The sequence below is a fragment of the Tursiops truncatus genome, chromosome 17, assembly GCF_011762595.2.
Source record: "Tursiops truncatus isolate mTurTru1 chromosome 17, mTurTru1.mat.Y, whole genome shotgun sequence".
NCBI classification, from domain to species: domain Eukaryota; kingdom Metazoa; phylum Chordata; class Mammalia; order Artiodactyla; family Delphinidae; genus Tursiops; species Tursiops truncatus.
The window spans coordinates 70,068,925-70,092,041 of NC_047050.1; the positions used below are offsets into that span (position 1 = coordinate 70,068,925).

At 47.8% G+C, this 23,117-nt stretch overlaps 1 protein-coding gene across 1 annotated transcript in view; it reads left to right on the forward strand.

Moving 5' to 3' along the window:
- TG (thyroglobulin) overlaps window positions 1–23,117 on the forward strand; it is a 242,494-nt gene that overhangs the window by 95,809 nt on the left and 123,568 nt on the right. The window contains exons 33-35 of the mRNA XM_019931980.3: window positions 974–1,053; window positions 1,744–1,887; window positions 9,355–9,417. Of these exons, the coding sequence (XP_019787539.2) occupies window positions 974–1,053; window positions 1,744–1,887; window positions 9,355–9,417 (287 nt within the window). The remainder of the gene's footprint in view (window positions 1–973; window positions 1,054–1,743; window positions 1,888–9,354; window positions 9,418–23,117) is intronic.

Consider the following 23,117-nt stretch of genomic DNA (forward strand, 5'->3'; position numbering starts at 1 on the left):
CCGCCCCACTGCAATACTTAATAACGACCCTTCTGTTTTCATAAAGATGGTGATATAATATCAGTTAAAGGCACAAGCATAAAAGACTGAAAAACCCAAAGCAAAGGGTGAAAAAGTACTAAGGAGGTAACTATCTAAAAACCATGGCTAAGGTCAGTTACTAATAGTCAGCACAACATTTAGCCCTGAATATCTGGTCAGCTGACGCAAAAGGGAAACACTGACCCGTGTTTTATCAGTTAATACAAGTTATCAAGCATTGTAATAAAGTTGACCAGCCAAGTCTTCCTGTGCTGCACTGAAAATCCAGAGAGCAAGCAGAACTTCCAGCGGGACCATAGGCATATCACGGCTTTCAATTTATTTAATTTTTTATTTAAAAAATGTATTCTATTATTGATTTAACTAGTCAGCTGTAATTTAGTTGTTTTCATTAAAGGTGATGTTTCTCTCCACCAGTCTGTCGATCTCACCCATCAGAATTACCAGGGGACTTTTTACAAACTGCATTCCTGGGTCCTACCCTGGACCTGCCGAATCAGCATTTACAGGGGGCTCGGGAATCTGAGCTTTAACTAAGCTCCCCCGTTGAAGTTACAATTTGAGAGTCATTGATCTATGAATTGTTGATCTACGAAGTGTTGTTGGTTTATGAAACTACGCCATGCTGCTGGCATTTAAGATCTGCTTTTGCAAATGCAGATTAAAAGATGATACAGGATAGTCTGCCTTGAGTTCTGGCTGGGCACCACCCATGCCGACAGGAAGGGGGACAAGAAGGAGGGTGGGAAATGGAGATCAGTCTGACTCTGGTGCTGGGATGGGCGCTGCGGGAGCAGAGCTTGTGTGTCTGGACTCAGGAAAGGGTCGTCATAGAGGGCAGGCCCCCAGAAGGCAGTGGTAGCGATTCAGCCTGCCCCATAGGTCCTGCCCAGCACAAACCTTCAGGCCTGCTCTTTTCCCCTTCCTCCAGCTTCTTCGAATGTGAACGCCTGTGTGACGTGGACCCGTGCTGCACGGGCTTTGGCTTTCTTAACGTTTCCCAGTTAAAAGGTAATAATGGTAACTCCCACGACACTTTACAGTCTAGAAAACCCGTTCGCGTCTACAGTCTGATCTAATCCTCAGCACCTCCTCGTGTGGGTGGAGAAGAGCGCCTTTCATTCACAGATGGGAGGTGGGGGCTTGGAGAGGGGAGGTGGCTAATAAACACGGTAGCTGGGACATGGCCCCTGGCCCAGTGCCCAGTCAGCGTTACACGACTCTTCTCCCTGACCCAAGTAGCCTTCCTGCCATGGCTCACTCAGCTGTCTTCTGCTCAGCTTTCAAGACCTGGGTCAGGCAGCTTGGTAGTGTGAACTTTGGATCCATCCATACGATCTGCATTTAAATCTTGATTCTGGACAAGCGACTTAATCTCTCTGAGCCTCGGTTTTCTTATCTGTAAATAGGGATAGAAATGTTACCCTCCTCCTAGGGCTGAGTGAGGACCAAGGAGTATGATGCAAACACAGCCCCAGCATAGCCCTAGGCACACGACAGTTCTGTGCTGTCTCCATCGATGTCCTCTTTGATCAGAAGCTCATTAAGGTAGCGGGTTTTTCATCAGTGACTAAGATCGTCACTGGAATAGTGTGCTGCACCTCAAAAGTCTGCTGAAGAATGAGTTTGCAGAATTTCTCTCATTCCGTTAGAATCTTCCATCATGATCATTTCCCTGGTCCTCGATATTTTTTGCTCCAGGAGGAGAGGTGACATGCCTAACTCTGAACAGCTTGGGAATTCAGATGTGCAGTGAGGAAAATGGAGGAGCCTGGCGCATTCTGGACTGTGGCTCTCCCGACACTGAGGTCCGCACTTATCCCTTCGGGTGGTACCAGAAGCCTGGTAAGTGATATTCTCCGAACAGCTACATGGACATCTTTAGTTGACTGCTTCTCAACTGTATGTTAGGATGATGTCCTTGGCCCCGGGAGGAGATTAGTCAGGATTCACTGGGTGCAAGCAACAGAGACAGATTCTATTTAACGTAAGCAGAAAAGGAACGTATTGAAAGTCTGCTTGTAGACTCAAAGGAAAGATGTCCAACTAGGCCTCAGCTCCATGGATGTATTCAGCAGGAGTGAATGGACAACCTCTTCAGTGTGACACTGTCTTCCTCAGTCTGCCCCAGAGGGTTTTGGTGGTTGTGTTCAAGCTTTAAATTTAAGGGAGAGAGTCTGGCCCTGGCCTGGTCCTTGCCCTAGAAATGAGAGTAACAGGATGTCTGACCTGGAGGAACCTTAGAGGTCTGTAACTTTGATTTCACATTCTGCATATCACCCAACACAATGCTTTGCCCAATGTAGGAAAGGAGAGGAGAACTGACATTCCTCGTGTGCCCACTGTGTGTCTACATGTGTGCTGCGGCTTCTACACGGGTTATACAATATATTACTCAATGCCTCCATGGAGTAGACATTATTTCCTCCATTTTAAGATGAGGAGAGTATGGTGTAGACAGTGGAAGTTATTTGACCCAAACCACATAGCCATCAAGAAGCATAGTCAGGTCGCAAACCCAGCTCTCAAGACTCCAGACTTCACTCTTCCCCTTTACCTGCTGCCTCCTGGCAGGTCTCCCATATGGCATGAGTGACTGTATGTGAAACTGTCTGGACACATTGCCAGCTCAACTCAAACAACCATTTGACCAATAAACTGAAAAAATAAAACTAATAAACGAAACCAGCAGTAGGTTGACCTCTTGTTCCAGAGCTACGTCCAACCCGAGAGGCTTGGGATGGGGCTTTTGGTGGAATCTGGTCCTTGACATTTGTTCATGAGCCTACGAACCCCCGAGACATTCTGTGGCTTCAAGGCAGAGTCTTTTGGGGTTGATTGTTACCAGGCTGAAAAGAATCTTCCTTGCTGACGTCTACTTTGAGCATCCTGTGACTTGATCTGAGTTCACTCTATTTATTCCTTTTATTTTATTTTAACATCTTGAATTGTTTTAAGAAAAACATCAGGAGTGTATGATGAAACATCCTCAGTGGGTTTCTCTTTAGGGGGGAGGGTGTGCCGTATAGAGGACGGGGAGTGAACGCCTGCCTAGGATGGTGGCCCCGCAGGAGCTCCAGTGCCAGCTCTGGGTATTTAGGGCCTTTAGAACTGAACTCTCAGCCCACAGTGCCTCCTTGCCCAGCTGTCCTCCCACACCTCTTCCCATCTCCTCACCCCACCCAAAGCTGGAAAATGTCATTTTTCATCTTTCTATTGCTCAGGGAAGAATTGGATAAAAAGAGGCTAAGAAATAATTCATTTGTTCAGAAATATGGGAATCATATCACAGGGTTACAACATCTGGCAGGAGTTAGCAAGGAAAAGAACCCAAGGTGCTTATTGCCCCCACTTTTTCCATCTGTTCTGTTTCTTTTTATCTGACTGCACAGACCACTGACTTTTTCCAATGTATATTCTGTGGGGTCAGGCTGGGGACTCAGGAGTTCTGACCAGGAACTGCAGGGCAGGGAATTACAAATTCATTCGACAGACACTGACCGAATGTCAGCCACGCCCGGGGGGCCTCTGGTTTTACAAATCCAGCCTCTAATCCCTGGGCTCTTACTGTGTGCCTGGCTGGATGCCAAGCACTTTATAAGTGTTATCTCACCGAATCCTCATAACCACTGTTAGCTGAGGTTCAGGGAGATTAAGTCACTTGCCCAAAGTCACACATAGCAGGTAAATGACAGAATTTGGACCCAGAATTTGTGGACCTAGTCAGAAAGAACTGGGTCCAAATAACCAACCATATATCCATATTATATGGCTCTCCTCAGCCATATGACGTATTCACTGTGTTATATGGCTGAGTTGGAATAAGAAATGATTCCTGTCCTCCAGGCGCTCACAACTTAAGGAGGAGTTACAGCCTGTAGGTAAATAAGCCGTTCTAGCTCTGGATTGCTCATGTCGTAAATCTAGAAGTTTTCAAACTTTATCGAGTGTCCATACTGGGTCATGCACTGTGCTGGGCACTAGGAAGTGTGGGGTTAATAAGATGTAGTCATTTTTTTCTTAGGTGCTCACATCCTAGTGAAGAAGATGCGGGCACGTATGATTAATTGTAGCATCATAGGCTCAGTTCTAGAACAGTCATATGCATGAAGTGCTGTGGGAACATGGGAGCAAGAAATTAATTCTGCTTCAGACTGGTGGAAATCCATTACTGAAAGCCTCCTACACCCTCCTTTATGCTTCAGGGACCACCTCCTGCAGGCTCTGGCCCGCTGGCCTGGAGCTGCCCAAGCAGGCAGCTTTTCACCCTGCATGCCGCCTGCTTTCTGTGTCTGGGTGAGTGGGGAGAAAAATCGAAAAATGCCAAAATGGCGTCAGTCTCTCAGGACCCCTGGGCGAGAAACACCTCGGGATGCACATGGCTTACGGCCATTCTGGTGTGAGTGGCTCTGAATTTTCCATTTCAGAAGAGGGCCAGCTGCAGGGGTTCTGGTGGCCTGGTGTGACCCATGACTCTCCATCGGAGCAGAACTAGGTCCTCACTGGTCAGTCTTTTTCCCTTAAGTCGTCTTCACCACCCATTGCGGGTGGTGGGCTAAGTCTCAAGACGTGATGGATTATCTCCTCCTAAGACCCAGGCAGAGAGAAGGAACCTTACTCAGGGAAACTGGTTCGATAAATTAGACCATTCTCTCCGCTGGGTCACATTGACCTAGTGCAAAGCCACCTTCTGATTTGTGATATATTTTGAGCCAAAACACACTCATCTTCTGGATTCTGAACCTTAGACGGTGGTGTATTCTGTTTTCTGTAGTAGACAAAACTTCCCTAGTGTAACGTTGGAAAGTCCCAACAGGCAAGCTGACATTGTCGTTACTTTCCCCACATCCTTATCTTTGTATTATTATTTTTTTAATTGAGTGGTTAGATTTTTTTTTTACATCTTTATTACAGTATAATTGCTTTACAATGGTGTGTTAGTTTCTGCTTTATAACAAAGTGAATCAGTTATACATCACACACAATAGTAGGAAGTAGGGCCCCTGCAGGGCCAGGGAAGCCTGCACAGGGGGACCTGAGCCTTGAAGGATGACCTCTCTGTCAGCACAGGAGACACGGATTTTTTACAAAGGAATTCTTGCAAAGAATTTCCGTTAATAGGCTTTGCCCTCACTTCAAATCCATGGTTTGGTCATTTAGTGTACTGGCATCTCTGTTGAGTGATGAGCACAGACCCCTGATTTGACTGCAGGCTGAGAGCCAGACACAAAGAAGGTAACACAGGTTCTGTTTCTGAAGAATGACACTGAGGAAGGGGAAAGGAAGGGCTATTTGTTGAGCTCCTACTATGTGTCAAACACCATGGAAGCATCAGGGGTAGAAGGTCCTCCCCAAGAGCGTTTAGCCTGGCTGGGGAGGCAGAAGTGAGAGACATGAACATCTCTCAAACACTTACTAATGTCAGAAACAACTCTCCAGCACTCTCCCTGCATTCACTTACAACGCCTGTGGGGCTGGTACTCTCCTATCCCCTCACCGGGAGGTAATTATTCCCTCTGTATCAGAGAACTACTCAGCCCTGTGGCTTGTGTTACGGTGGGGGGGACCCACGGGGGCTTCTGAAGCACAAAAGGGGAGCAAGAAATTTTGTTCTATAAGAGATTATGCAAAAGCCACTCTGGGGGAAAATCTGGGCGTAGATAAAGGAAAGCTGGGTGAAGGGCGCAGTGGCCGCTGCGTAGGGATAGTGGGTGGTCCTGCCCTGCAGCCCCCGGGGCCGCAGAGACCTGCACACGGGCAACATAACCCTGGTACTGGGCTGTGTTCTCAAAACAGAAGTGGGAGTTGAGTCTCTTAGGATCCAGGAGAGAGGCACAAACCTAGAGCAGGGAGCGCCCAGAGGGGCCCCCAGAGAGCCTGCAGCCGTGTGCTTTCTGACTGCTGTCCACAGAGAACAGAAATTTGCATGGGTCTGAGCACCAAACTGAGAGGCTCAGGCCAAGCAATTATGATGCAAATGAGGCTGTTGGCAGCCACTTTCCAACAGCAGGACCCAACGCGGAAGCATCTTAGCAACCAAGGTGGGAGTACAGGGTAAGAAGGCTGCTCTGCAGTCCAGCTGCCCCAGAGCTCAGGGCTGCCTGGAGGGGGCGGCCTCTGGGGCACTGGTACCTGCTGCTCTCGGAGAACTGGGCTGCCATTCGCTCCGCAGCTGTGCGTGACTTGCAAGTGGGGCAGGATCTTTGGTTTGTTTACAAAGTCACAGGCAGCATCTAAAAAAAACAACCGAAGCCTCACACTTCCTTTGTTCTTCTGTTAAGCAAATGTACTTGGACCCTGTAGCTATTCTAGATATGGGAAATGGAAAGGAAATGACCAGCTCTTCTAATTATGCTTCTCTGCAGCCCATGTAGAAACCACCACACGTAGGAGAATTCACTGTGCAGTCCGCTCTTCACATCATCACTCACATCCCCTCAAGAGTGTCTGCCATTTACTTAGCACGGAGTGGGCTCCAGGGCTAGGCTAGTGTTTCACAGGCAACATCTTATTTGGTCCCCAAAGAATGTGATGAGGTTGGGTCTATCCTTACCCGCATTCTCTGCTGTGCTGGCAAATGTGTTACAACTGGGGAGGGTGGCAGGGGCCCTGATTTGTTGTTTTGTAGCGGTTGCCACTTTCCGTGGTGTAAATACTCCAGCCACAGCCCATTTCAAGCCACCAGCTTGATGTCACTGAAAGCAGAGCTGGGAAGAAGCAGAAGGGTTACCATCCATCTGTTTAACAAGCATGAATTAGCTGAGCAACTTGGTCAAGGTTGCACGGTATGATGCTCTGTAGGGGCGTCCCCAGGGACGGAGTCCCTCGCAGGGGCTGAGGCTCAGTGCCCCGCGGCCCAGGGAAGCTGAGAACTTTCAGGGCTCAGCTATTCCTGTACAGTGAAGAAGGTCCCACCCAAAGGGCCGACAGCCCCCCGTCAGGAAACACTGATGGAGGATGAGGAAGGGTAAGTAGAGCAGCAGCAGCCCCAGAACTAGGTGATGAATGCCTGGCTGAGACGCGCGCATAGTAATTCTCCCCGCGGATGTGCGGCAGCTCGCCTCACTGTTCTCACAGCATTAGACGTATACGGTTTCCAGTGTTTCATTAGTGCTGTATAAATGTTTCCTTTGCAAACCGAGCTTGCTTTGAATTTCCAGATAAATTTCCAGAAGCAGAATTACTGGGTCCAAGGGTGTGGGCATCGGAATGCCCTCGATGTAGGTTCATCAGATTGTTTTCTGAAGATTGCACTGACTCTCAGGGTCTTTGCTCTGAGAAAGCAAAGATGGACATTTAAATAAACAAGCTGGGCCCCTGGGCGCTGTAGAGCATGGTGGGTGGTTCTGAGTCATTCTGAGTTTTGTGGGAGGAGCTCACAGAATGTTGGGTGACAGGAGCCTTAGCTCAGCAACCCTCAGCGTGAGTCCCTGGACCAGCAGTGTCAGCCTCACCTGGGAACTTGTTAGAAACGCCGGATCTCAGGCCCCAGCCCACACCTGCTGAACCAGACAGTCTGGGGATGGGGCCAACGTGGTGTGTGTCATCAAGCCCTCCAGGGGATTCCAATGTCTGCCGAAGGCTGGGAACCAGGGCCATAGAATGATGACCAGGAGCAGGTGCTTCTAGGCAGATGGAGTCAAGCAGGAGAGACACACGACAGCTGGGGGCTCGAGAACTCAGGGAGGCTGGGTCGTGGCATGTCTGACCAAAGTGAGGAAGGCGGCGGAGGGGACGGGATGGGAGGGAACCCAAACCGGGACTTCGGGGACCAGAATAGAGCATGACTCTGACTCGAGGCTTTTCATGGAGGCAGACAAGACCAAGAGTCAAGGACAAGGGTGTGTCACTGTGAAAGGGCGATATTAAGAGTGAATAGTGGGGCTTTCCTGGTAGTGCAGTGGTTGAGAGTCCGCCTGCCGATGCAGGGGACGCACGTTCGTGCCCTGGTCTGGGAAGATCCCACATGCCATGGAGTGGCTGGGCGCATGAGCCATGGCCACTGAGCCTGCGCGTCCGGAGCCTGTGCTCTGCAGCGGGAGAGGCCGCGGCAGTGAGAGGCCCGCGTACCACAAAAAAAAAAAAAAAAAAGAGTGAATAGTGGCCGGCGTTTATTGAGTGCTTACTGTATGCCCAAAGGTTTACATACAACAACTCATCCAAGCCTCACAACCCTGAGAGAGGTACTGTCATTACCCCCATTTTACAGACAAGGAAACTGAGGACAGGGAGGTGAAGCAACTTGCTCAAGGTCACACAATCTCACCCTGGGTTGCTGACCCTTGACTGTGGGCCCCACCCATGACCCTTGACCCCTGACCATGCTACACCATAGCTCAGAGAGGGAGAAGATCTGACAGCACTCCTAGTTTGGGCCACTGGAAGAAAAGGATGCTGAGGCTTTGAAGATTTTGATTTGTTCAGTAAAGGAAGAGGAAGGGGAAGGGGATAATGGGCTCTCACGGTCACCTGCTGGGTCTGCACGGTTTCTCATTTAATTCTGACATCATCCTCATGTGCCAACGCCAAAGCTGGGCACAGAAGAAGCCAGGTAACTTGTCCATCTGCCCTGCTTCTAAGAGGCATATGGAGGTTCGAGCCCAGTCTGTCTGCCCTCCTACTCCAGGCTCCGTCCACCTGCCACGCAGCCTGCGGTGAATAGCTGCCGTCTAGTGAACTCCCACCCTGTGTCTGGCCCTACACTACCTCCTGTCATGCCCACAGCCATTCTCAGCATATGTTGTGTCATCCTCAGTGTACAGATGTGGAAACTGAGGCCCAGACAGGCTAAGTGCCCTCCCTGAGTGAGTCCGTTAAGCCATGGTGGTGGGCGTTTCACTCGTTCCCTGTGTGTCCCTGGGTGCTCACTCTCTGGAACACGGTAGGTCTGCACTTCCTCACCGCTGGCTTTGGAAAACGCTGTGAAGATGGCGAGTGCTGTGTGTCACTCGTCGGCGAAGCTGTGAGAGCAGGAGTGAGGTCCCCTGCCGCAGTGTCTGTGAGGCAGGGGCTTGATGGCGTCTCCCCGGCCTGGGCCTCGAGGGAGGGTGACACAGAGGAGAGAAAGCAGCCCAGCTGCAGTGAGCGCGTGGTGCCAGGTTGGTTTAAGCCCCTGAGGTGTCAGGACGTCCCTTCAGCACAGCCTAGCCCGTTCTGACCACGTGGGAGTGGTGCTGGGCACTGTGGGCCCACCGTCTGCCTTCCAAGTTTGACTTTTCTGTCACCAGGTTGGACCTCTAGTCCTGCCTTTCAGGACTCAATGATCGAAAGGGTGAAAAAGAGCTAAAGGGCTGCCGTTGTCTTCTTTTGCAGTTGCTCAAAACGACACTTCCGGTTTTTGCCCTTCGGTGGCTTTGCCTCCCCTCACAGAGAGCGGTAAGTTCATTGTCTTCCTAATTTCTCCGATGTGATGCGGCCTCATCTTTCTCCTTGCTTTTGTCCCGTAGTTTATAGCTCCCACGACCCTCTCACATCCATGAACTCAAGCCCCTCTCAGTTCACACATGCATAGAGAGGGCAAATGCCAGCAGCACATCACAGCAGTTTACATGCCAGCCAAGGAGTGCGTCCAACTGGCCGCAGAGCGCGGCGGGAGCCCAGTCCTCCTGCTTTTCATTCTAAGGTTTGTTGCACCCTGTTGTGTAGTGACTAGGCCTGCACAAGCCCGGGGCCGTGTCAGGAAGAGTAGCGTTTGGGAACTATGTGCAGAGGAGTCGGGGCTCCGAGCCGTCGGTGCCCCGTGCAGCACAGTGACATCTGAGGCCGGGCGCTGGCCCTGATCCCAGGAGCACCACCTGGGCTGGGGCTGCCATCTCCTTCTGCACATGGCACCGTCCCCACCGCACACACCCTGTCTGGCAGCAGGAAGCGCGGGGCGGTGGTCGCCACGGGACCGGGCAGGGCAGCGTGGGCTTTGCTGCATGTCCCTTTTCTGCTTCCCCTTAGTCAGGAAATGAGAGGCTCTCATCATTCCTGTCCTGTGACATGATGTCTGAGGGGCACTAGATGTCTGTCATTATGGTCCTGGCTGAAGGGACAACATGTAGCTCGTGTAGGAGAGAATCATTTGTCATCAAGGCTGGGCTGAGAGTATGAATGTCCTCAAGCATGTTGTCACTTCCTTCCCTCAGTTACAAGAGCTGACTTTGTGTGTATTTTTTTCCCCTGAGCATTCTGTACAGAATATCGATGTCTAAGCACTTAAAGATTTCACATCTAAGACATTTGATCTTCACACCAACCTCAAGGGGCAGGTCCTATTTTCCTATTTGCTAATTACAGAAAATTCAAACAATGCTGAAATACAGAAGGAAAAAAATCACAGAATTATTTAGAAGTTACTCCATGTCAGTTCATATATCGGTTTATTTCCTAATCTCCTTAGACTTTTCTGTATGGAAAAGTAGTTGTAATCTTGCTACAATGTTATGTGTCTTGTTTTTACCTAATATTGCATCATGTGTATATTTCCAAACAGTTATATATGTCTAAACCATTCATGTATGCATGTGTATATTCATTCATTCATTCATCTGTCTATGTTCTTCCCCTTAAAATGCTCCCAATCTGGTGATGAAGAAACAAAGACAGTACAGTGATCAACCATGGTTGTCACATTATCCTACTAGGTCGACGCACTGTCGTTCACTAACTCATTCCTCTATTTCTGGGCATTTGATTGTTTTTGACTCCTCACTATTACGAAAATACCACAAGAATACCTTGGTACATAAAGCTCTTTCCAATGTTGAGATTATTTCCTGGGGGCAGACTCTCCAAAGCAGAATTACTGGGTTTGAAAACTCTAGATTTTTTGACTCTAGATCTATATCGCCAAATTAGTCCCAAACACTTGTTTGTTGTTGCAGACTTACTAGCAGTGAATCAAAGTGGTTCCTTTTTTGTTGTTGTTTTTTTAATAAATTTATTTATTTTATTTATTTATTTTTGGCTGTGTTGGGTCTTCGTTGCTACGCGTGGGCTTTCTCCAGTGGCAACAAGCGGGGGCTACTCTTCATTGCGGTGCACGGGCTTCTCATTGCAGTGGCTTCTCTTGCTGCAGAACACAGACTCTAGGTGCTTGGGCTTCTGTAGTTGTGGCTCGCGGGCTTTAGAGCACAGGCTCAGTAGTTGTGACACACGGGCTTAGTTGCTCCGCATGTGGGATCTTCCCAGACTAGGGATCGAACCCGTGTCCCCTGCATTAGCAGGCGGATTCTTAGCCACTGCGCCATCAAGGAAGTCCCTCAAAGTGGTTTTTTTTCCATCATGTGCTTAGAATCCTTAACTATTATCACTAAAAATATCATTTATTAAATTTACGGATAAAGAAAACTTCCGTACCTGATGTCAAATGCATATGTTAGACAGGAATCGATCAACACATAAACCTCTTCAGGTGATTTTACAATGCTTCCAGTCTGTTTTTGCTAAAATTTGTATTACTGAGACTTGAGTTACTAACAAAAGAAAGAAAAGGTGTAGAATTCCACATCTCCCTTCACACACACACACAGTCTATGGAGCTGAGTAGATGTTTTGAAGGCGGAATGAGATGTCACGGTATTTTCAAGTGTGCCTTTGACGAGTGTGATCTGAAAGCAGGAGAGATGGGGGGGCCGACATTCCATGTGTGCTTAGAGCTTCCAAGTTGGAATTAAGAGGTTGAGCGTGTTCCTTTGATGCGAGTCCGAGGGAGGACATCATTCTGCCTTCGGGGTGTTGGTATGTCTGTGTGATTGTGACATGGATTGGTGAGTGTGCACGTGTGTGTGTGTGCTCACACTTGCATGTATATACCAAGCATACGTAAAACCCTCATGTTTATGCACTTTTTATTCGGGGAGAAAAGGAAATATTTATTAAATACCAAGCAGTTCAGAAATCATTTAATGCTCAGAAGAAAGTTAGATGGTAACAAGGTTAATTTTTCAAATAAGGAGACTGAAGCTCTGTTAGGTTAAATGATCAAGCTGGGATTGGAACCCACATGTGCCTGCCTGGCCCCCCTCAAAGTTAGATGAAAATATTTGGTTTGAGCTTCTGGAAAGGGTGACAGAGATGGACTTCCCAGCCCCAGACTTGTCGGGAGACCTAAAGTCTCGGCCTTGTTTCTTTTATGAGATTGTGTGTATAAGCTGCCCGTTCAAAGCCTCTTTGAAAATGGGATTCTGATGAGCTGATTGGTCGATGGGGATGGTGAAGCCAAAGGTGGCTTGTGAAATCTCAGGGGCCTGTCTTGGGTACATACACTCTAAACGCTTGGTCTATGTTGCTCCCGAGAAGACTTCAGACACATTAACGGGTGGGGGGCGGGGTTTGAAGACAGCAGGAGTTTATCAAATGGGTGTGTTTCAGAAAGTCTTTCCAAAGAGAGTGCACGTGCAAAGGCCCAGGACCACAAAACAGCCTGAGGCATTCAGACATTGGAAACGGTCCAGGGTGGTGGGCCTAGGGCTGTCAGTGGGAGAGGCAGAAGATGATCAGTAGAGAAATGCTGTAGCTTGAACATGGAGCCGGTGTGGGACTTCGTACTGGGTTTGGAACTAGACCTTGGCAAGGTGTCTTGGGAGCGCTAGGGTGGGCACAAACAGAGAAGCATGTTATGGCAAAACAGATTCCTCTTTCACTTCAATTTAGTTCAATCTGGTGAATATCTATTTTGGAAAATGGATTCTGAATTGTCACTTACGTTCCAGGAAAGGTGTGCTGTGTTGAAGGTCTTGTTTGCAAAGAGAGTATCCCACCTACTAATTAGGAGAAAGGCACAGGAAGAAAGAATTTAAGGAGATGAGCCACTTACCAAAGTGAAGCCACTTCCAGTGGCAGTGGGAGCCTGGGGAAGGCTCCCCCAAAATTCACCACAGACAGTGAAAGCACCCAGGCACATCAGGGCCAGTCTGTGCCATAAAGGCCAGTGTGCATTTGTCAGATGGCCAGGAGGGGGCAGGGGGCATCCTGGGCAGAGGGCAGTGCATGGACAGAATCCCGGGGCCTGCATTAGCGCCGCACATGCAGGGAAGTACAGGTAGCTCAGGACTGCAGGGCCAGGAGGGAGGCTGGACAGGGGACTGGGGCCAAACATTCGAGTGCCTTGGGTACCACGAATCCTTGAAGGGTTTTAGGCAGTTCCATAATGAGCTTTAAAATGACTCAGACGCTCTCCCTTTGGGCTGTGTGGGAGACGCACTGGTGCCTGACAAGCTAGGCTTTGAGAGAACGAGGACAGTTGCGTCATCTGTATGTAGAGTGCCGTTTTACGCTCTTTAGGGAAACGTTGTATGCTTTTTGAAACGGGCAACACAGTAAAGGTGATATTTCTTCATAAGAGAAAATGTCCATTGCTTCTTAAAAGACCCATGACAGCCCAGCTCAGGGTTAGCATGAGATGTCTTTTCAGATGTTGGACCCTGTCTGTAGGATGACCACTGTCTGCCCCCTCCTGCAGGCCAAATGGGGGGCGGGGAGGTCTTCCAAGGGCTAATTCCCAGGAGAATTGACGTTTTGCTTGTCATCCACTATCTCAGAAGCTCTTCTCTTAGAGGTGCCATTGAAACAAATTTAGATTATTTAGAGTATTTAGATTGCAAGCGAGGGGAAAACACAGATGTGAGTCTTTAAAAAGTTATACCTGTACTCTAGGTTCCTTTCACCTGAGGAACTTCAAAATACCCTTTAAAAAATGCCCCAGCCCTTGACTGTGATCACAGGTTGCTACCAGCAGATCGAGGCTGTGGGTGAGGCTGCAGTTGAGAGGGTGTGACGCACGGCTGAGAGGGATGCCTGGTGAAAGTTTGCCCTGCTCAGCTTCACCAGCCCGGAGCCCGGTGACAGCAACAAAGCTGTCCCTGGGTATATGGAGATAGAAGTGGCCACACCAGCAGTCTTTTTGGGACCTGCGATTTGTAGTCAATCACTTTTGTCTGCTTTGCCTCTGGCTTTTCACAGCTGTGCCAAAGGGTTGATAGAATTCAGTTGATCTTTTCTGCAAATGTTTTCCACTAAGCTGGAGACAGAGTCGTGTGATCCTAAAAAATGTCAGCACTGGCAGGAGTGTGTGCATCATCTAATTGAGGGAAACATCGGCGCATTCTGGTGTGGAGATGAGATTTGAAGTCCGTCTGCCCAGCTTCCAATCCCGTTCCATCACTTAACACATGGGTACTCTGGGGTCAAATTCCTCAGCCTCCTGATGCCTTTGTTGGCCTCTGTAAAATGAGGATGATGGTGAAAAGTAAGAAATATCAACCTAGTAGGCTTGTGTTGTGGAATAAAGTACAAGGCTCGGCACAAAACCTGGTAAGAGTGGGTGTTTAAGAAATGTCAGTAATAGTGCCCAAGTCCAAACCATCTTTTTATAGGGGAGGAAACTGAGGCAGAGAGAGAGAAAGTGACTCTCCCAAGTCACAGCCAGTTAAGGGCAGAGCTATAAAATCATTTTTAATATTCCTAGGTATTGAGTGACTAAATATGTCAATCACTATGCTAAATGCTTTCCATATTTTAATCCCCACAACTGCCCTAGGCAGTGTGCACCATTATGTCCATTTTACAGATTTGGAAACTGAGGGTCAGAAAGGCGCAAGGTCACATAACTAATGAGTGGTAGAGCTGGGGTTCAAACCCAATCTGAATCCAAATCCAGAGTCTCCCCACTGAAGATGCTGACTGTTGCTGGTTGGGTTCCTCAGGAATCAGACTCTGAGTTCAGTATGCAGGTCATTTTTTAAGGGAATGGAATCCAGAGGGGTGGGAGAGGGAAAGAGAAGGGCAGAGGGAGAACTTGAGCTTCAATGCAGCCTTAAAGGAGGCCTCAGCTGACCTCTAGGGATGCTGGGACGATCTTCAGAATTGTTATGCCCTCACGTTGGTCACTCACTGATACGGGCTGCCCTTCTAGGGGTCACTCTCCCTGCAGGGGCTGACAGTGGGGTCTATCTGCCAGCAGCCCTCCTAGCAGCTGGGGAAGAGCCCTTCATTAATGAAGGGGGATCTGGAGGACATCACAGCCTGCAGCCTAGTGGTGTTATACTTTAATAATCTCATCTGGGGCACATTTGAGGGTGGAATGGGTGCTGTTAAAACTGTGCAGGCTGCCCTGCACCAACCCTGGGGCATTGTCACCTGCCTGCTGTAGCCATGAGTCTGGTGGTGCATTAGCCCACACAAGCTAATTCTTAATCCCTTTGGTCCTTGGGCTGAAAGGGCCATGTGAGCAGGCACTGACTCCAAAATTGCCTAATGTTTGTATAAAACTTAAATCTCCTTTCCAAATATGCACAGAGCTGATGTGTGCTCACGCACACACACACACACACACACACACACACACAAACACACACTTTCTCTCTGGACCTCACGGTGTACACTCTGTCCCTACTTCACGGGAAGTGCTGTCCAGGGGAAGATCCCGTATCCCAGGGCCCATCAAGGTGAGGCTGGCAGGCACGCACTCTTTCCTACCTTCAGTCTGTCGAGAGTGCTGGGACTAGTTAGTAGCTGCGTGCCCAGACTAACACGTGTGGCCAGGATGCACATCTGCCACGGCCCCGAGGCGCCTGGGTAGCTGTAACTGGCAGGGCTGAGTGTGCTCTGGGCACAGCCTTACATGTGGCAGCTCCCCTGGACCACTTCTCTGCTTCTCTGAGACCCAGGGGCTGTGATGGAAGAACAGCTGGCAAACTGGGATCACAGCCACGGCAGACTGAAGGAAAGTGGGACACGTGGGGAAACTGGGCCCCAGCTTGGAAGGCTTCACTTCTCTCCACGAAGCAGGAGGGAGCCTCCGGCCAGCTGGTGAGGTGCTGGATTTGGGACACAGTTATAGTTTCTTCTGCCTCGGCTGCCATTCCCCTGTTCATTCGCTTATTCATTCAACAGGTGTTTAGTGAGCACTTACTCTGTGCCTGGCACTGGGTGCTGGGGCTACAGCAGTGAACAGAGCCTCAGAAAGCCCTGCCCCATGGAGCCTTCATCCTAGTACGTCTTCAGGGCTGGCTCCTCCTCTGCTCTGAGCTAACATCACCGCCTCAAAGAGACCCCCCTGACCACCCCATCAAAGCAGCCCCTTCGGCACTCTCTACCCCTTCACCTTGCTTTATTGTCTTCTTATCTTTTTGCTATGAAATCTTCTCACTTGTTTACTTCTTAAGTATTTGTTTGCCCTCCTCTAAAAAGGAAGCCGCAGAGGGCAGGGACTTTATCTGGCTTGTTCACTGCTATTTTAGCTCTTAGAAGAATGACTGGTACCTAGTCAGTTCTCAAGAAATAGTTACCAAATGAATGAATATATTTTGCTTGCTTGCTTGCTTGCTTGCTAGATTTCGTGCTCCGAAGGGCAGTTATTTTGTAATTCATGGTTTGATCCTAAACACTTAGCCAAGTGTCTAGTAGACTCTCAGTCTTATTTTATTTATAATTGTTTGGTTTTTTAAAAAAGAAAAAAATATATAAATGTTCACTTTGCTCTAGGTTAATATTTAAAACCAACAGTGATTCAATTAATGCTTGTTGAAAGAATGAATAAATGAATGAATGGTAAGCACATGAATGGATTGGAACACACATGGGATACAGGAATCCTATCTTTGCCACTCCTTAGGTATGGGAACTTGACTAATTTAAAAGATATTTGTGAATCTCAGTTGTCTCACCTATAAAATGGAGATGATGATGTTTTCAAAGAGGCTGTTATTAAGCTGGAAAGATATATTATATGTAAAATTGCTGCACCCAATGTCTGGTGAAGGCTGACTGTGTTGGAATAGCTAGATTAAGTCAAGCACTGCCAGTGCTAAGGGATCCTTTTCACAGGTCATCTTTGTGAATGCTGCCCCTGCAATTGTACAGTATACAACCTGTGCATATGTGCATAGTGGGCCTGGGAGGCATTTGATCAATGTTTGCTGAATAGTTGTGTCTTAAACCTTTGTTAGATCTTTGAGGCTGGAGAAAACAGAGGATTTACCTTGATAACTCCCTCCCCAGACAACAACAGTTTTGTTCCTGGTCCATCAAGGGTTTATTTGCTCGACTGAGTTGAAGGGAGTAGAACCAAGAACAAAATATGCCAACCTAGAACCTACCTTCTTTTTAATATAATATTTTCTCCAAGAGTGGTAACATTTTAACAAGTGGGTAAACCAGAAAGATTTCGTTTTTAAGAGTGGAAATTCAGACCATTTGCTAAGCATTTGGGGGAAAATATTTTAGATGGTTTTTTACCCTTCCTAGGAGCCCTGTAACCATTCTGAGTAGCTGACTATGGAGTAGACCATTCCTGAATGCAACCATCAACAGTGGTAGATTTCCTTTAGTTTTATAGATTATAACAATTTTAGCTGTTGATTTAAAAAGGTAATACTATGTTACCAATGGCTACACAGTTTTTTTAAATTAAAAAAAATTTTTTAATGATCCTTTGGTCATTCTTCATTGATTCTTTTCCCCCCACTGTTGAGTCTGTGCTGAATTCTCTGGCCTCCTTGGTGGAACTGAATTCAATTTACCAAGGAAGCAATCACCTTCCCTCCCCCATGAGTAAAGTCCAGGAGGGGAGAGGAGCCTAGCACGGGAGAGACCGAGGGAGGGGCTTCAGTATAGACAGAGCATCTGGCGTCATGGGAGGGGCAGTGGGGGATGAGGTGAGAGGCGATGGGGTCAGAGGACGGAGGAAGAAGTCGTGGTGTGTCCTGCTGGGATGGCGCAAGGTGGAGAGGATGAGCTCCCCGTTAGTGGGGTATTCAAGCATGTTGGAGATTCCCTCACTGTGCGGGGTGGGGGGTGGTTTACGTGCCCTCTAAGTTTCTCTTTAAGTTTTCTATTTTGGTCATTCTGACGATTGGCTCAGTTATGCTTTAAGGTGTTTTGGTTTTTTTTCTTCTGTTTTGTGATAACTTTTACCCGCAGACAAGCAGACGGCTCTTGGCGGATGTTCTGAGAAGCAGAAGCAATGAAGCAGAGGGACCTTGGCACGGGGCGAATCTGGGTTTCAATTCCAGTTCTATTCCTACTCTGTGTCATGGGGGCCAGTCACGTCACTGCTCTGAGCCTTGGGCTCCTTGAGGCAGAGTTTTCATAATATCACCTCCATCCACAAGTTGCTGTGAGATCTGGATGAAGTCGTGTAGGGCAGGTGCTTAGCACAGTGCCTAGCGTGCTAGTGGATGCATGCTGAGTGGCGACAGCAGCAGGGGCCCTACCCTCACACTGACTGGAGAGGCAGAGGGCAGGAGTGCAGTGTTGGGAGTTTGCCCGCCCGGGTTCAAACCAGCTGTCAGACCTTGTGCAAGTTACCTACAGTCCACTCAGAGGTCAGGATGGCCTCCGTCCCACGCTCTTGTTCAATGTCTCTAGGGAAGCCTCCGCATCATTGGAATTACTTTACTCAGCTCACGTTGGTTCTCATATGCATCTGTGCCTCCACATTTCTGCAGTTTTCCCCAGCTCCCTGGGATCACTCACAATGACCCCAAGAAAGAGGAATTCAGATGCTCTCAGTAACCCATTTATCATGCCACCTCCCAGGTAGCCTTTGCATGTGGGTGGAATTTGGGGGGTTCTACTTGACAGGAGTCAAACTTCCTAGAGAGAAATCAGATTCAATCTGAGCCTTTGAATTTCCACTAGGAATTTTGCTTGCAATGCATTTAGCGATTTGTCATGAGGACATGGACAGAGTATAGCTCCAAGTCTGGTTTCATGTGTATGCTTTTTTCTTAGACATTTCTCTAGAAGTGTCTTTGAAGTTAGCCGTGTAGAAGATGATTACTCACCAACCACAAGCTCATAATCTCAACAGATGCTGGACCATTTCTGATGTCTTTGAAAACCCCCGCCTGAGATGTACATGCCACTAAAGGGAACCAATTTATGAGTCTGGAGTTGAGCCACAGGGAGAAAGGGGCAGCTGTGGCGGGGCGGGGACTGGGAGGGGGCAGCCTGGGTCAAGCCCTTGGCTTGCCCATCATGAGCTGTGACTTTAGCCAAGTTATTCCCCACCTCTGATCTTCAGTTTAGTCCCTTGCAAAATAGTAATAGTGATACAGTGAATGCACAGGTTGATGTCATTATTAAATATCACAGTGTAAGTGAAGATGTTTCACAAACTAGAATGCATCACATAAACGTGAGATATTATGAAATCAAATGCCCATTACTTGCTTCCTATGTGATTAATTGATCAGCTAATTGATTTATTCAATAATTATTTACTGAGGTCTTGTGGTATGAGAATAATTCTAGCGTTAATCTTTATAGAGATGAAAAAAGAATGAGTATCTCATTTCTCCTTTATTAATTAGAGAGCTATGTTCATTTACTCATTCATTACATATTTATGGACTGGGCGGCTCATGCGAAATTGTGATGACGTTATTCCTGTTTAGCATGTAGATCCCTTAATAAATGCTAGCTACAGCTATATTACTATTTCTATTGTTAATATTTTTATATGCTCTCATGATAGGTCTTGGAGAATTAATGAAAACTAAGGCAGAGCCTTTGATCTCAAGATGCTCATAATTTTAACTGAGAAAAGAACATAAGTAAGTTTCGATGCAGCATATTAGTGGAACACTAGACATATTTAGAAGATACTTAGAGCAGAAGAAAAACTATGGCGGCGTGGTGGAGGAAGGAGTCTTTCAGAGGGGTTTCCAAGGGAAGTGACATCTGAGTTGGGTTTTGAAGGATGATACAAGCTCATCATATGCATAAACTGACTTCACTTTGTAAGTGTAAACAAGGGGAATAATGAACAAAGTCAGACAACACAGAGTGTGTTGCTAGATGGCCAGATGTGAGTTTGGGGTGGTAGGAAGTGGACAGATGAGAGAAGTGTCTGGAGAAGCAGGCAAGGGAGGCAGCAGACAGAACGTGAGGAAACTTGGGGGCCGTGCATTTTGCTAGCAAATCAGATAACTGCATTTACCCCATCCACTTACAATGGTAGAATCTGAAATTTAGAGTTGAAACTAATATTCATTTTGACTTTCCTTCTATAATGACCTTTCTAGATGGACGTTCAGTCTACTGAAACACCAGGTGAGGATAACGTTGAACGTTTCAGGTCAGGTAGTCCCGTGGGTGGAGTGCCACTTCTCAAGATAGAGAATATAAGGAGGGGACCAGTTAAAGAGTGTGGGTGAGGATGGAAGTAAGATGTAAGTGTTCAGCTTTCAACATGCTGAGTTTGGGATGCTTCAGGGACATCTGCTTGGAGGTGTCTAGTGAGCACTGAGTATCTCAGCGTGAGGCTTGGGCGAAGGTCTGGCCTGGAGATACATTTGATAATCACTGGCATGTCGGTAGTATTTTAAGTCATGGGGATCATGAGATCACCCACGGAGAGTGTGTAGGGTGCAAATAGTAAAGGTCAGGGACAGATCTCTGAGGAATCGCAGTTTTTAAGGGAAGAGCAGAAGAGAAGCCAGAAGAGCGGCTAGAAAGCTAGAAGGAGCACGTGGTGTCGTGGAAACCAGGGGTGGGTCAAGTGGTCAGCAGCTTCCAGGAAGCTGGGGACTGCAAGCATTCACTGGGTTAGTCATGAAGAGTCCTTTGCAGATTTCACAAGGTGATGAGGGAAGAAACTACATAGTAGTGATTTGAGAAAATGGAAACTACAAACTTTCCCAAAAATCTTGGCTCTGAAGAAAAAGAAAGAGATTGACAGCTAAAAAAAGAACTGTAGAACATTTGTTAGTAACTATCAACGTTTAGGTCATGAGTCACCCACGAGAATGTATTGAAAACAACATACTCCTCCATACGTACCAAATTTTGCATGTATTTTCAGGGAAACGGACCCCCTTAAACCCAGACCCTAAGTTAAGAAACCTTGGGCTAGAGTAAAGGGTTGTTTTAATAATGGAGAAATGTGTGTACGTTTTTATGCAAAGAGTGAAGTGTCAGTGTTCAGGGGTAGACTGGGCATATAGGAGGGATGGGAGTGGGCCTGGATGGGGGGATAGTCGGTAGATGGATGTCCCTGAGGGGGTGAGGTCAAGCTGTCGAGCACCGATGGGGGAATTGTCTTCAAACAGCCACCCTTTCTCCGTTCAGGAGAAACAAAGAGGGAAAGATGGGATGGTTCATAGAGAGTAGCTGGAGGGTGGGGAGTTGAAGCTGCTGCTGATAACGGTCCCTCTTTCTCTGGGCTGCAAGAAGTCAGGCACCTGCTGAGAGTGCAGGGGTCATGGTGATACCCAGGCCTGGGGAGAACACAAGAGAGAGACGACTGCATTGTCAGGCTGCCTTGAGACTTCAATGGAGGCTGAAGATCCCATAGTTGTAAAGGCGCCAATCTGTTTGTCTGTGGGTATTTCTTTAGCCGTACTCAGGCCAAGACAAGTTGCAGAGGCAGCAGGCCCATCGGATTAACCCAAGGGGGAAGAAAGGGGGCTGAGGGCAGTGGCAGAAGGGAAGTTGAAATGATGGACCCCAACCGATCGGAGGCCTTGGTTTATGAGCCAGTGAAGATGGATAACATGGTGTGGAGGGTAAGAGAGTAGAAATCACAGTGAAGTTAAAGAGCTGGTTTTGATGGAATAAAGTGCAAAAATGCTAGAAGGAAGGAGGATTGTGGGACGTAACGGCAAGTGTCCCTTAGACAAGTGGGATTTACAGGGTGACGAAGCTCAGTGCTGTGCCAGGGGTTGGGATGCGATTGTGGAGGTACTTGGCTGGAATGAATGCAAATACAGTTTTCTGGGATTAAAGAGGCCAGGAAACTGAGGCCAGACTATGAAATAGGCCATCTACTTTCTCCATAGATGACAAAGTCCCCCAAGGTTTTAGCAGGATTTGGGGTGAAGATGAAAATTACCAGCTGGCTGGCAAAGAATTTGAAGAATGTGGGAGAATGACCAGGCACCCCTAGTTGAGGATGAGAAGTACTAGAAGGTGTCATAGCTGGAAGATTGTGACTCAGAATGAGGGCAGGGGACGTTATGGTAAGAACCCTTGTTTCCAGGACACAGCGGATAGGGAAGGATGAGAAAGGGTCGGGGATTCGCTGTGACAGCAGGCGGATGATTTCAGAGAGCTGGCAGCTGCAGGAGGCTGGGTCAGGAGTCGGGGGAGACCACCTCCATGTCGAGAAGACAGGCAGGGCTTGGATTCTATCCTCGGGCTGGAGGGCAGCTCATGTCTGCCACCTTTTCATTCTACCAAATAAGAACCCTTTAAAAAAAAACAAAACAAACGAATCATTTTGTAAAAGGACATTAACATTCCAGGCTAGGAAGGAGAACTATCAACATGTCATAAAATTACGATACTTTACCTTCCAGATGGCATTTCCCAGATGGCTCCTCATTCCCGGAAAAAGTACAAAACTCCCTGTCGAGTTTCCTATTGGATTTTTGGTTCCCAGAATGTAGACCCTCCACCCGTCATGGTACATAGTGACTGAACCCCTGTCCCTTCTGGCTCTGCCTTCTGGCCTGGGGGTCGCAAACCACAGCCTGTAGTCTGTTTCTGTGCAAGACCTGTAAGCTCAGAATGTGACATATAGAGATAACGTGCAGCAGAGAATGAACGTGGCCAACAGTGCTTAAAATATTGACATTTACTATTCGTCTTCTAACAGAAGCTTCTTGCTCACCCCTGTCCTAGCCTGAAGATGTGCTGTCTTCTCCATCCTTCCTCCCAAGCCCCTGAATCATCAGAGTGGGTCTTTTCTGGTCCTCCTGGGCCATATAACCAGACCTAACCCCCCACTGTGCAACACTCTTGACCAGGAAAGTGTGGGGGTGGCAGCATTCCTATCAGTACTGTTAATGCTCGTGTTTTGGTTGAAAATGCCCTGTTTTACAAGTAACAGCGTGTACGCCCTTGTGCATTCAGCAACACGGCAGAGCTAGAAGCTCTGGTTTTGGGGGTCAACACACAGGGGGCAAATCTTTAATAAGTGTTACTGAGTGCTTGTTATGCTCCAAGCAGTTTGTAGGCATCAATCCATTCAGCCCTCACCCTCACCGTGTGTCCAAGGCCCACTGACTTTTTATGCCACGACACACAATGGGGACAACGATATGGTGTTGGGAAAACCAGATGGGAGGACAGCACAGCTGCTT